The 12,440-nt window shown below is 32.8% G+C and overlaps 1 protein-coding gene across 1 annotated transcript; it reads left to right on the top strand.

The window, feature by feature from the left end:
* Nucleotides 1–2,577: 2,577 nt before the first annotated feature.
* On the top strand, nt 2,578–11,266 carry LOC25487201 (protein VTE6, chloroplastic). Its single transcript, XM_013609068.3, has 5 exons — nt 2,578–3,068; nt 3,585–3,838; nt 4,133–4,256; nt 10,152–10,256; nt 10,768–11,266. Exons 1-5 carry the CDS (start codon nt 2,673–2,675, stop codon nt 10,858–10,860), a joined length of 972 nt encoding a protein of 323 aa, XP_013464522.1. The 5' UTR covers nt 2,578–2,672; the 3' UTR covers nt 10,861–11,266.
* Nucleotides 11,267–12,440: the final 1,174 nt, after the last annotated feature.

The raw sequence follows: 12,440 nt of genomic DNA, 5'->3' as shown, positions 1-12,440 counted from the left end.
CAACATTGTTTCTTTGACTTCCAAGAGATTAGTGAATTGTCTAAGAACACAGCAAATCATGTAACTGACCTTCTTGTAGTAGGACATGTAGTCCAATCACTGTCTTCAAAACTATAAAGAAAATTAGTATCAAATTTCTATTATTTTCAATCAAATTAGTAGTAAGAAAATTCAAGTTTAATCATTAAATAAATAACAAGAGAGTCTGTCTCTTGCAATCTTGATCTCATTAATCATGTTATCCTTCACATGCCGCAATGAAGTAATTTTATTCATATATGATGAAGTTTCAATTTGTTCACTTAAATTATTTATTTTAAATTTGTTTGAAGAATTAAGCAAGAGGGCAACGGAAAAAAGTTTCAATGCATTTTCGATCTCTTTGATTTTTTTTAAACTCAAACTTATTCCTCTCATTTTAAAATATGTCTTCTTGGTGAATTTTCAATCCAAATTTTTAGCACTGAAAAATGGATTTTGACCCTTAAGTGGTGAATTTCAACCCTACTTTCAAATTTGAAGAGTAGTTACAAAAACAATTATCGCTTTTAGGACAAAAAATCACAACTTCTAAGATCAAAATGCAGCATTGTTGAAGCTTAAAATCTAGACTGAAACGAAAGTTGCAACAATATGTGAAACCAACGAATCTAAAAAGACTAAAATACATTTTGAGATACATTCAACAACTAAAAATGTATTTAACCCAACTAAAAAACTACAAAACAAAAACAAATTATAGTATCCAGCCTTTTTTGTGGGAAAAATAATCAGTTTCGTCATTAATAATCTTTCAATGTATCAAAATTCTTATTTTGCAGAAAACATTAGCCTTGAAAATGCTTTTTTTGCTGAATTGTCTGGTGCAATGAGGGCTATAGAGCTAGCATGTCAAAAATAATTGGAGAAATTTATGGCTTGAACTTGACTTTGCTTTGGTGGTACAAGCTTTCAAAAACAATTATGTTGTTCCTTGGAAGCTAAGAAATAGATGGAACAATTGCATTATCAAAACTAGGTCAATGAATTTTATAGCATCCCATGTGTTTAGCGAAGGGAATCAATGTGCAGATATCTTGACAAATTTAGATTTAAATTCTAATCATATAACAGTTTAGCTTAATATCCCTGATTGCATTAGAGCTAGTTATGTACAAAACAAGTTAGGAATGCCTAACTATAGGTTTGTAAATTACATAGGAGGTTTTGGTTTGATCCCCCTCCTTTATCTTGTTTTCTTAGCTTTCTTTTACATAATATATTCTGGCGGCTTGGTTACTTGCTAAGCTTTCCTCTTTTTGCCTAAAAAAAATTATCAAAATTCCATAATAGTCATTAGGGGTATAACAGTTCGGTTTGGATTGGTTTTCAGTCAAAAAAATGTTCGAACCGATGAAACCTTCATTTGTTTGGATTGGTTCGGTTTTCACTGTTTTTCAAAAAAGAAACTGAACAAAACTAATCGGTTTGGTTTGGTTTTGATTGGTTTGGTTGATCTGTTTATTTAAAAATGCAATTAAAAAAATTCATATTCTCACAAAATATTTCATAGAACTTTGTATAATTGTATTTCATATTTTGTTTTTTCATGTTCTCTATTTTTCAAACAACTTTTTATAACACCTTACTCAATATTTCATACATATGATCCAAGATTCATTCATCCATCATTCTTTAAAAACAACTTCATCAAACTAAAATATTTTAACCATTCATGATTCATACATGCATCATTCATCAACAAACACAAAAATTCCAAAAAGAACATCCTAAAATTAAAACATAGTCAAAATAACAAATTCATGCAAACTGAACTTAAAACATCCTGAAATTTAAACATCATGAAATTATGGTCGCCATGAAATTAAATAAAAACATCCAAACTAAATCAATCCAATTCCAACGTAAATCGTCAATGGGTTTGGTATGGTTGACGACTAGGGTTTCTTTCTTAGTAGAAATGAAAGAGTCTGACTAATTAAATGAGATGAAGATGAGAGAAAGTGAATGAATTAAAAAGTATTTTATATTTAATTTTGCGCCTAACCATAATTTTGTGTGAGGTAGGATAATATTAGTAAAATAAGAAGTGTGGTTATCACCAGATTGGTTTATCGGTTTCAAGGATCTCAAAATGAAAAACCATGAACCAAACCAAACTAGATCGGTTTCAATTGGTTCAGATCAGTTTCAAACCGAACCAAACAAGGTCGGATATTTTTTCGGTTTGGTTCAATTTGGATTTTCGGTTTCGTTGATTTTGTCTAAACCACTTACACCCCTAATAGTCATTGATTGTGCACTACGTCAATCAATATAGTCTTTGACGTTTAAATGTTCCGTTAATAATGTCATATCAATTCTCCAATCCCTGTTAAAAAAGAGAGTTATTGACAGCATTAAAAGACTATTTTAAAGAACAAAATGCACAATAAAATTATTTTAAAATTTTGATACAACTATTTTTTTTTTTAAGGAAGGATATTTGTCATCCATGATGAATGAAAATGACTAATTGTTTTTTATTTTATTTTTTTAGTCTATAGTATATCCAATTTATTGAATTAAAATCAAAATTCAAAAGTGTATCATCATCAAAGAAGTAACAAACATCAACTATTTTCTTTCCTCACTCTTCTTTCACATACATATTCCTTCCCTATACAAAATTGATGGCTTATTCAACACTTTACACATTCACATTCCCACCCTCTCTCCCTCTTCTCTTCCAACATCACAAACACAAACCCTATTCTCTCTCTCCAAAACTCACATTTACACCAACAACCTTAAACCCTAACATTCTTCGCAACAACAACATGATGCAATCTTCGCGTGTATCAAGTGTTCAAGATGTTGTTGGAGGAGCTATGGCTATTGTCCAATCATCACCTGCCACGTGGCAATCTTCTTTGTTCAGTAATTTGTTGATCTTTGTATTGGGTTCTCCTATTTTGGTTACTGGGTTGTCGTTTGAAGGGATTGTTGCTGCTTTTTTGCTTGGTACGCTTACTTGGCGTGCTTTTGGTGGTGATGGATTTCTTCTTGTTGCTACCTATTTCATCATTGTAAGCTCAATTTTGTTGCTTTTTATGGTTTTGTTTGTTTTGAAAATTATGAAATTTGATTGAAAAAAATTGATTTTTGTTGGAGTGATGTGGGATTTGGGAAATGGGTCTGGAGATTTTGGTTGATTTGGTTTATGGGTTTTGAGAATTTTTGGTGTTTGAGATGAAAGTTATGTTTTTTGATTGCAAAATTTGGTTATTAATGTGAAATTCTGAAAATGGGGGTACCAGTGATTTTAATCTGAAACGTGATTTTGAATGTTTTGTTTTTGGGGTTTAGGATTGGACTTATCTGAAAATTGATAAATTTTTCTTATTTTATTAAATTCTGGAAATGGGTTTTGAGAGTTTTGTAGCATTTGTTATTCTGGAATTGGGAGTTTGTGTTTTTTGAAAGTGTTAAACTTCATTAGGATCTATGCAATTATGAAAATGGATATGAAAATTTTCATTGTTTTGGGTTATAGGGTTGATGCTTTTTGTACTTCGGAGTTGATTGGTTTGGGGTTTGTTTAGGGTACAGCTGCAACAAAAGTCAAAATGGCGCAGAAAATGGAACAAGGGGTTGCTGAGAAAAGAAAAGGAAGAAGGGGTCCAGGGAGTGTAATTGGATCCAGTGCTGCCGGTTGCGTTTGTGCTTTCCTCACAATTTTTGGTGTTGGAGGAGCGGCTTTTTCTCAGCTTTGGAGACTTGGATTTGTTGCAAGTTTCTGTACCAAGTTGAGTGACACAGTCTCAAGTGAGATCGGCAAAGCATATGGAAAAACAACGTGAGTAGTTAACCCTTTCTGATTAATGTAGACCTTGGCCATGTTCTGTTTTTTCTTTTGGATAGATATATGTCAGTTTCCAAGGATCAAACCCTGAAGTTCCTACTTAGAACTCCTTCGATGTCCCCTATTTTACCAACTGATCTACCGACTTGAGACCTTGGCCGTGTTGTTATCAATATCTGCTTAACATATTTGCTTGTTTTATAGTGTCGGTGTGAATTAATTCTTTGAGTACACAATTTATTTTAAGATATGATATCCTTAGTAAAGTTCCTTCTGCTTAATGTCCAGGTACCTTGTTACGTCATTCAAAGTAGTTCCAAGAGGCACTGAAGGGGCAGTTAGTGTTGAAGGAACCTTGGCTGGAATTTTAGCATCTGTAGCTCTTGCCTTTGTCAGTTTTCTTCTGGGCCAGGTACTTCCCTAATCTCTGAATCTGAAATATGTTTATGGGATGACTATGGGTGGGAAGAATGGATTAATAAGGTAATCAGGTTGCAGTGTCCTTTACTTGGAGATTTCATTGATTTTAGTCCTTATATACAATACATTTCTGCGAGAAAATGTGTTATTAGTGGGATCAAACACTTTGTACTTTGTGCATCATTTAGTTTATCCCTAGAAATGAAATAGTAAAATTAATTAAATGATCTGTTCGTGATGATTGGAATGCTAGGAAAGTAGTTAGTTTGTGATCTAGAGATAGTTTAGTTGCTTATTTCCTTAACAGTTGGATAGGTAAGTAATGAATACAGTTGGTAAAGGTAATGGATTGGGTTTGTAATAATTTTATATGCTGTGTTTCTGTTAAAAATATATGGAGAGAGTAAATGTAGAGGTTCTGAAACAATACTTTCAAATTTTGCTTTTATAATTTTATTTAAGATAGACAGTGGAAACCTCTCAAGGATCTCTGGCTGGTAAAATCTAAAATATAAACCTTATGCGGTTTAGGCCGCTAAGTAGGGATCTGACTTGCTCGAGATTTGATTACGAGAATCCTGCGAACGTAGTTGTAAAGTTAGGTAGATTTTCAAGAACAGTCAATAAAGAGTTAGGGATTTCTGTGAAATTAAGTGCTGACAGGGTTAAAAGCCTAAAACAGAGTAAGGATTTGTGTGGTAGGTGTGCATTTGCGTTTGTGTTTGTATGGGGGTTGGGTGTGCACTTGTCATTCTTGAATAGGATATTTTGGAAGTATTTTATCTTTAGTTGGGTTAATGGTGTTTTACCCCCTGTAATATAGGTCATTTTTTGTTTTCCCCCCTGTAAAATATTTTTTTTTATTTACCCCCCTGTAAAATATTTTTTTTTTGGAATACCCCCGTAATAGGTCATAAAAAAACAACTTTATTTTTTTTTTGCAGAATTTTTTCGTTTTTTTATGACCTATTAGGGGGGTATTCCAAAAAAAATATATTTTACAGGGGGGTAAATAAAAAAAAATATTTTACAGGGGGGAAAACCAAAAATGACCTATATTACAGGGGGGTAAAGCACCATTAACCCTCTTTAGTTTTGAGGATCATATTGGCATTTGAATAATGTTAGAGACAAAGATAATTGTATTTACTTTGTGATGACTGTAATATGTTGATACTCCCCAATAGTGTATGCAATGGCAAAGCTAGACTAAATTTCTGGAGGGGGTAAAACATGAAGAATTTTTTTTTTTAATAAAAAATATGAAGAAAAATTAATTATTTTTAAAATAGGAACCGTTAATATTATGGACCTCAATTTAAAGGACCATAGGTGAACCTCAATTTAACGGAACCCTTAATATGTATGGACCTCGGTAAATTACCAGCTATAAGGGGTACAGACTTTGTTGGACCAGTTTCCATTTTGTGTATACAAATTCCGTACTCTTTCTCTCACGTGTAAAACACTTTTCCTTTTAAACCCATCCTCAAAATTCTTAAGCTGCTGTACACTAATTAGTTTATCTAGTTACATAAATGGCTCTCCAAATCAGATATAGATCTGAAGTTTTGAATAATTTAAAAACTATCAACAACAGTTTTTTCTCATTTCAAGCAATAATATTGTGTTTTCTCTATTATCAACAACAGTTGTAACAATCCCAAACAAGAAAATCCCATACTTGTGTTGGTACTAGCTGCAATGGAAGCTTTAGAGTTGAGTTTTTTCAAAAGTGGAAAGTTCGAAGCTTTAGCTTTAATTTTCATTTCAATGGTAAAGGAATTGTAAATGGGAGTGAGGTAAAACTATAAACAAGCCAAACTTTAAGATCCACAACTAAGTAAGGAGAGGGAGGTTTGTGGGTTCGTTACTTTCTCACTCATAGATAGAAACTAGGAACCACACCCATAAAAAAACCATTTCAATGGTGGAACGAAAAAGGGTGTCATAAAAAATCTGTAGCAGAAATTTCCTTTGTAAACAGAGTGATAGATTTCCTACAAATAGGACAATTTTATTTTTATTACATGAATAAAAAAATATTAAACTGGCTATTACCGGTCAGCATCAAAGGTCCACGATTGGACCCTTTCAATATGGTCCATATTGGGGGTACCTTTTAAAATTTATATTAAATTTTAGAGTTAAATATATTTTTAGCCCATATATAACTACAACATTTGAAATTTAGTCCCTGCATAAGTTTTATTCAACTTTGCTGTAGACATTTATTAACTTTTACCAAAAACGAGTGCTTGTTGTATTTAACTCCTATAAAAATAAAATAAGGACTGAAACTGAACAAAAAATTTGTAAGGACTAAACATATTTAACACTAACCAGAATCAATAAGAAAAAACTACAAGTTTAACTTTTGTAAAATGTAAATTAAAGCCATGACAAAGAAAATAATAATTGTCGTTACCTAATTAGTAAAGTTGAACTTGGCCTCACTTCAATGAGTCAAATATATTTATTATTGTCTATGTACTAAATAGACAATTAATATCTTTTTCAATGTAAATATATAAGCTATTTGCAATATACTTACTATCCATTTTGTCTGAATCTTGTCTTGATAATTTTTATTGTTGAAAAACTTCTCTATAGTTGTTGTGGAGACTGAAAGTGTCAAATAAGACTAATAAATTTAAGGATAAAATGGTAATTTTAAACTTTATTGTTTATGCTAATTTTTGACAAATAGACTTATTGGTAGTTAAAAATATATTATTGGGGTGGCTAAAATAAAAGTACACATACTAAATCAAAACAAATTAAATGTTTTGGGGTAGGCAAAGCTACCCCGTTCTGTAAAAAAGCCTCCGCCCCCGAGTGTATGGATCAGTGTTATCAGTATCATAACACTATCAGATGATTCATGTGATTCGTAACTCGATTTAAACCAAGTCCAATGTGAAATGAGCATAATCTCTTATGGACCTGAATCGCTATTCGCTTTGTTATGTTGTGCTGTACAAATTCCCTTTGTTGGTATAGACTTGACCATCCCGGCCGAACAAGAGCTGACCAGACCAGACGATACTAAACTGAACCAGACTGGATTTGAGTTGAACTGAGTTGTGGACCGAAATAGAACGACTCAGAGCAAACTGAACTGAGCCAGGTCGGACAGAACCAAAATACACCTGTTAAACCAGATCAGACCAAACTAAACCAGGTTGTGGGCCGAATCAGATCATAAATCGGACCATATCGAACAAAAATAAAAACACCAGATTAGACTGCTGGATCAAACCAAATGGATAGTGTGGAACCAGACCTAGTCAGACCAAACCAGTCCAAGTCAGAACAAACCAAACTAGATTAGACCGAGGCAAACCAGACCACTCTTAGTCAAAACCAAATTGGGCCAAACCAGACCAGTGTGTTGGTCCAATGGAACTTATGTGTGATAATTAGTCAGCTTTACACTTATTCTCCAATCTAGTTTTTCGTGATAGGACAAAACATATAAAATTCATATGTCTTTATTAGAGAAAATATTCTCTTTGAAGTTGCAGAAACTTGCCGTTATGCTCACTAAATCTCTGCGGGGTCCTCAGCTAACATATACTATCTCTGTCCCCAAGTATAAGACCCTCTTGAGGCCCCCTTTTAAATTTTCATCTGCAATAATTCTTTCTTTACAAACATACCCCTAATTATGTTACATCTTTTCTTGCAATCTGTAATAAAGACTCTTAATGAAAATTGAAAACATCAACCAATTCTCTCTCTTGAAGGATAAAACTTGAAATTTAATACCACAACAACTTTCTGACTTCCCATGATTTACTCGGGGTGGGGGGGGGTCCTATATTTAGGGACGGAGGTAGTATGTGTCAAATTGGATTCAAATGATGCATATGCTTCACCTTAAGGGGGAGTGTTGAGATATTGTACATTAGTGTCCTTGAGATATTATCCTGATTGGATTCATGGGATTCTTTCATTGTATTCTTTCTTAGTTGATTCTATTCCCTAATCTAGAGGGATATATTGATCAGGCCTATCACATGTGTGTGTGTGTATACATATACATATATTGTAGTTCACCCTCATTCTATCACATAGAGAATACACAATATTTTCAGTCTCAAGTTTTTCATGGCTGCAATCTTGAATCTCCTATTTGGAGTTATCTTCTAATGAAATCATTGGTTATGTTATGATCCATCATCCATGGCTACTGTGGGAGAAGATTCACGACTACTTTTTTTCCTAAACCAAAAGAGAAAGCACATTAGTTGTACACTAAACTGCACAACACTATGAAAGGAAACCGTACAATTTCAGATTTCATACTCTGAGTCAAAGCCCTGATCGATATCTGGATCTTTAATGGAGATCCATTTTCACCTCAAGAAGATCCTTGAAGGGCTGCCTGAGTATGATGCTTTAATTACTCACATCAGTCACAAACTCGAACCATATGACAATGCAGAAATAGTTGCTCTTCTCTTGGCTTAAGAAGCACATTTCAAGAAGCCCAAGTAGAATTCTGTGTCACAAAGAAAGTAGAATTCTCTCAATTTCATCGTACACTTAATTTCAAGTACTAACTGCTACAGGTTTTGCACCTTGCTAAATGCTGTACAAACTCGTTACACAATCTTCTGCTTCTTCTAAACGCAGTTAAACTTCACGTTATACTTCGGTCATGGAAAAGGTTCATGTGGTTGCAGTGGAACGTTTGGCTGATCAAGAGGTATAAGAGGATAAGCCTCGTTCAAATGTTAAGTATGCTACAAGTTTGGGCATAAAACCTATTTGTGCCGTCATCATGTGACCCTAATTTAACTCAACTCTTGTTGTAATTCCCAATGTCTCGAGCACCATTTCAGCCTGCAGCTTGGCGGTACTTGGAAGGTGCAAATTACTAGAAGCTTGATACACGAATTGATGCATTAAGTGATGGAATGTATATGCCTTGCACTATCAAGCAGAAGAGCTGAGATGAGGATCATGGAACGCATATACCTTGCACTGTCAAGCAGAAGAGCTGAGATGAGGATCATTAGCTGATTCCTTGGATACAGATGAAAATTATAGATATTCCTATGAAATTGAAAATACTACTGGATTCATATAAAACCGTGTTATGTTTAGTTTGTAGGGAAGAGAATTAAAGGAATTTGTATCATGGAAAGGAATTGAAAGAAAACAAATGAGTTCAATGATAACACATTTCTATGTTTCAATAGGCATTCAACAATGTGTTCATTCATTTATTGCCAAGTCGGAACTGTAACATAGGGGGTAACAAGGTTAATGTAATGTAAGCTATGCATCTAAACATTGTGGATCCTACAAATTGAGGGAACATAGGTTGACTTCTATTTTGCCAGTTCATATATAGAAAAATATTTGATAAACCAGATCAGAGATTGAACTGGCAAGACGAACTTCAATTTGTTCACATGGATGACTAGTAAATAAGGTAAAAACAAAAAATGTATTAAAAAAGTAAAGAAAAAAAACCAGTGAGTTGAACCACCCACAATTCAAATAAAATTGAACCAACCAAAAAGCTAATCGTTTCCCAGTTGAATATGTTGAACCTGCCGGTTTGGTCTAGTTTTTAAAACTTGGGTAAATATTAAGAATGTTGGTCCCATATATTGCTGAAAAGCCAACAAATAAGCATCTTTGTGTTATGGATTTAATTGTTCTTGGATAGTGTTCTATCATTTCGGATAATGAAACCAATAAAAGGATGGAACCTTTTGACAGCAGCTTTTCCTTCCTCATTGTCTTAAATCCCGTTAACAAATTGAAGTATCCTTGCTTGTATAGTTTTTGCTTTTTATGGTCAGTTGCTTAAAAAGTTAAAGAAAAGTTGTGCTAATAATATACTTATTAATTTTTTGTTGTTGAACAGATTGGTTCACATGAAGTAATTATATGTATACTAGCTGCCCAGTTTGCTAATCTTGGTGAAAGCATAATTGGTGCTTCATTTCAAGAGAGGGAAGGATTTCGATGGGTACGTTCCCAAAAAACTGATTTATTATTATTATTTTTTGTTTATTTGTAGAACTATCTCACCATGTCTGATGTAGCCAATTTAAGTTGTCTGCTTGTGTTTAAGATATTCAAGTTACGACAGTGTTCAACAATCAAGTACCTATAATTTGTGATATATGACAATTCAAATGATATGGCTGACTTCTTTTTTAAGCATACATTGAATGGTAGACTAGATGATACCTATCAACATGTATGAATTCACGGTGAGCTTGACAGAATTACGATGTCGGTATGCCACCATGATTTTAACAAAAGCTAGCTTTAACAAAATCAGGGTGGCACCGTGATTTCATCAAACACACTGTCATTCCAAACACGGACATTGGACTTTTTAATGTGAAAACAATACCTTTGGGCTGAAAATGAAAGATACCATGATTTGATTCGCCGACTTAATCTGCATATATATGGTAGCAATATGTAATTCTAAACTAGTTATTTATAATTGCTTTCTCCTTTTTCTGCAGCTCAATAATGATATAGTCAACATCATCAACATATCAATGGGAAGTATCATAGCAGTGTTAATGCAACAAGCACTCCAAAACTTGCATCCCTAAATTTGCTGCAAAGTTATCTTGGAGCTCAATTATTCATTTATTTATTTGCAATATAGAAGTCTAACTCAGATATTTATCTAGTCCTAGATATTCAAGTGTCTTACTAATGCTAATGCTAACAGAATCAAGTCTCTTCGTGTTGAAAGCAATGGTTCTTTCAAATTAAAGATTTGAACTATCCTTTTCTTGTATAAATGTAGACCATGAAAGAAAAGTTTGTGTTACTGTAATCAAGGCTTTCATTATTGTATAGTTAATTTTAGAAATTGATTGTTCTTAATGGTGGTTAAGATGCATCACATCGCGTTCTTGATTCTTCAACGACTGCTTGCAAGTTGCAATGCAGAGGTATTATCTGTATTCTGCACATTATTTGTTTTGAATTAAGATTCTCTGAATTTCAAAATGTCTTAGCAAATGTGGCAAATCTCATTTGTGTCATCCCAATAAATAATGCCACTTTTAAGCATTGAAATAGCAGATACCTGTCTTGATTCATTGGTTATTTGTATTAATTGGATGTACATGTGGGGGAGAAAAGTCAATTATTGAGCTTTGATGCAATTAGTAACCATTTGATCACACTTGTGCCATATTTGATAGTTTCATTTTTGCATCTAGATTAAGAAATTCAATTAAGATATATTTGTACTAATAGATCTTTTTTTCCTTTAATTAATTTAGAATTTTTTATTTTCAATGAAAAGAGTATAAATACTTTTTTATAACAAGAAAAAATATACACCCTCCGATCATTATTATAAGCAAAAGTTTGCATTTTAGATTCATTCATTAAATGATGTATGTGGTTTATAATAAAGATCATATATATCATTAACCGAATGAATCTAAAATGCAAACATTTGCTTATAATAGTGACCGGAGGGTGTACTTCACTAACAATCATATCAAAATAAATCATCTTAATTATGTTTAAGTATAGTTGGAAAATAAGTATTAATTATATCATGATTTTCTAAAATATCATTTTATAAAATGTTGAAACTAACAAAAAGCTGGTAGAGAGAGGACAATCGCTCTTTTAAGCCGTCGAAATCGCTCTTCACTTCAAAATGATCATTATACCCTAAACGGTAGTTAACCGTTGTTCGATACCTAATAGGAGTTAACTGCCAATGCTCTATTATGCAATCAACATCACTTGTTTTGGGAACCAGGACACAATAGTTTGTTTAAAGTTTAAACACATGTAACTCATAAACAAAATTCTAGAAAAAGTACAACAAATTCAATAACAATACTCGCTCATAACCAACATTGCATAATAATTCATAATTCTATAACATTATAACAATTTGACATTACATTAAAAATACACAAACGATTCAAATCAACAACAATTCAACATTACGGATTTTTGATAGCATATTACACAAAATTGCATAAAAAAAACTTAAAAATCCATAAAATGACATCAAATCTACTAACAATTATGTCACTTTCAGTTGAAACGAACACTAAAATAAAGCTCATTATTTTCAACCATCGAGGAAAATATGGATGCTACATCGTCATCGTTCTGAAGAATGTCAGGATCATAAACAATTTTCCATGGTCTT

This window comes from Medicago truncatula, chromosome 2, assembly GCF_003473485.1.
Source record: "Medicago truncatula cultivar Jemalong A17 chromosome 2, MtrunA17r5.0-ANR, whole genome shotgun sequence".
Taxonomy (NCBI): Eukaryota; Viridiplantae; Streptophyta; class Magnoliopsida; order Fabales; family Fabaceae; genus Medicago; species Medicago truncatula.
The sequence above is the reverse complement of the archived record's forward strand: the minus strand, read 5'-3'. Positions and strand labels throughout refer to the sequence as shown.

Coding starts and splice junctions, on each gene's coding strand:
- LOC25487201 (XM_013609068.3), top strand. CDS start 2,673: ATGGCTTATTCAACACTTTACACATTCACATTCCCACCCTCTCTCCCT. Junction 3,069..3,584: donor TTGCTACCTATTTCATCATT/GTAAGCTCAATT, acceptor GGGTTTGTTTAG/GGTACAGCTGCAACAAAAGT. Junction 3,839..4,132: donor AAAGCATATGGAAAAACAAC/GTGAGTAGTTAA, acceptor CTTAATGTCCAG/GTACCTTGTTACGTCATTCA.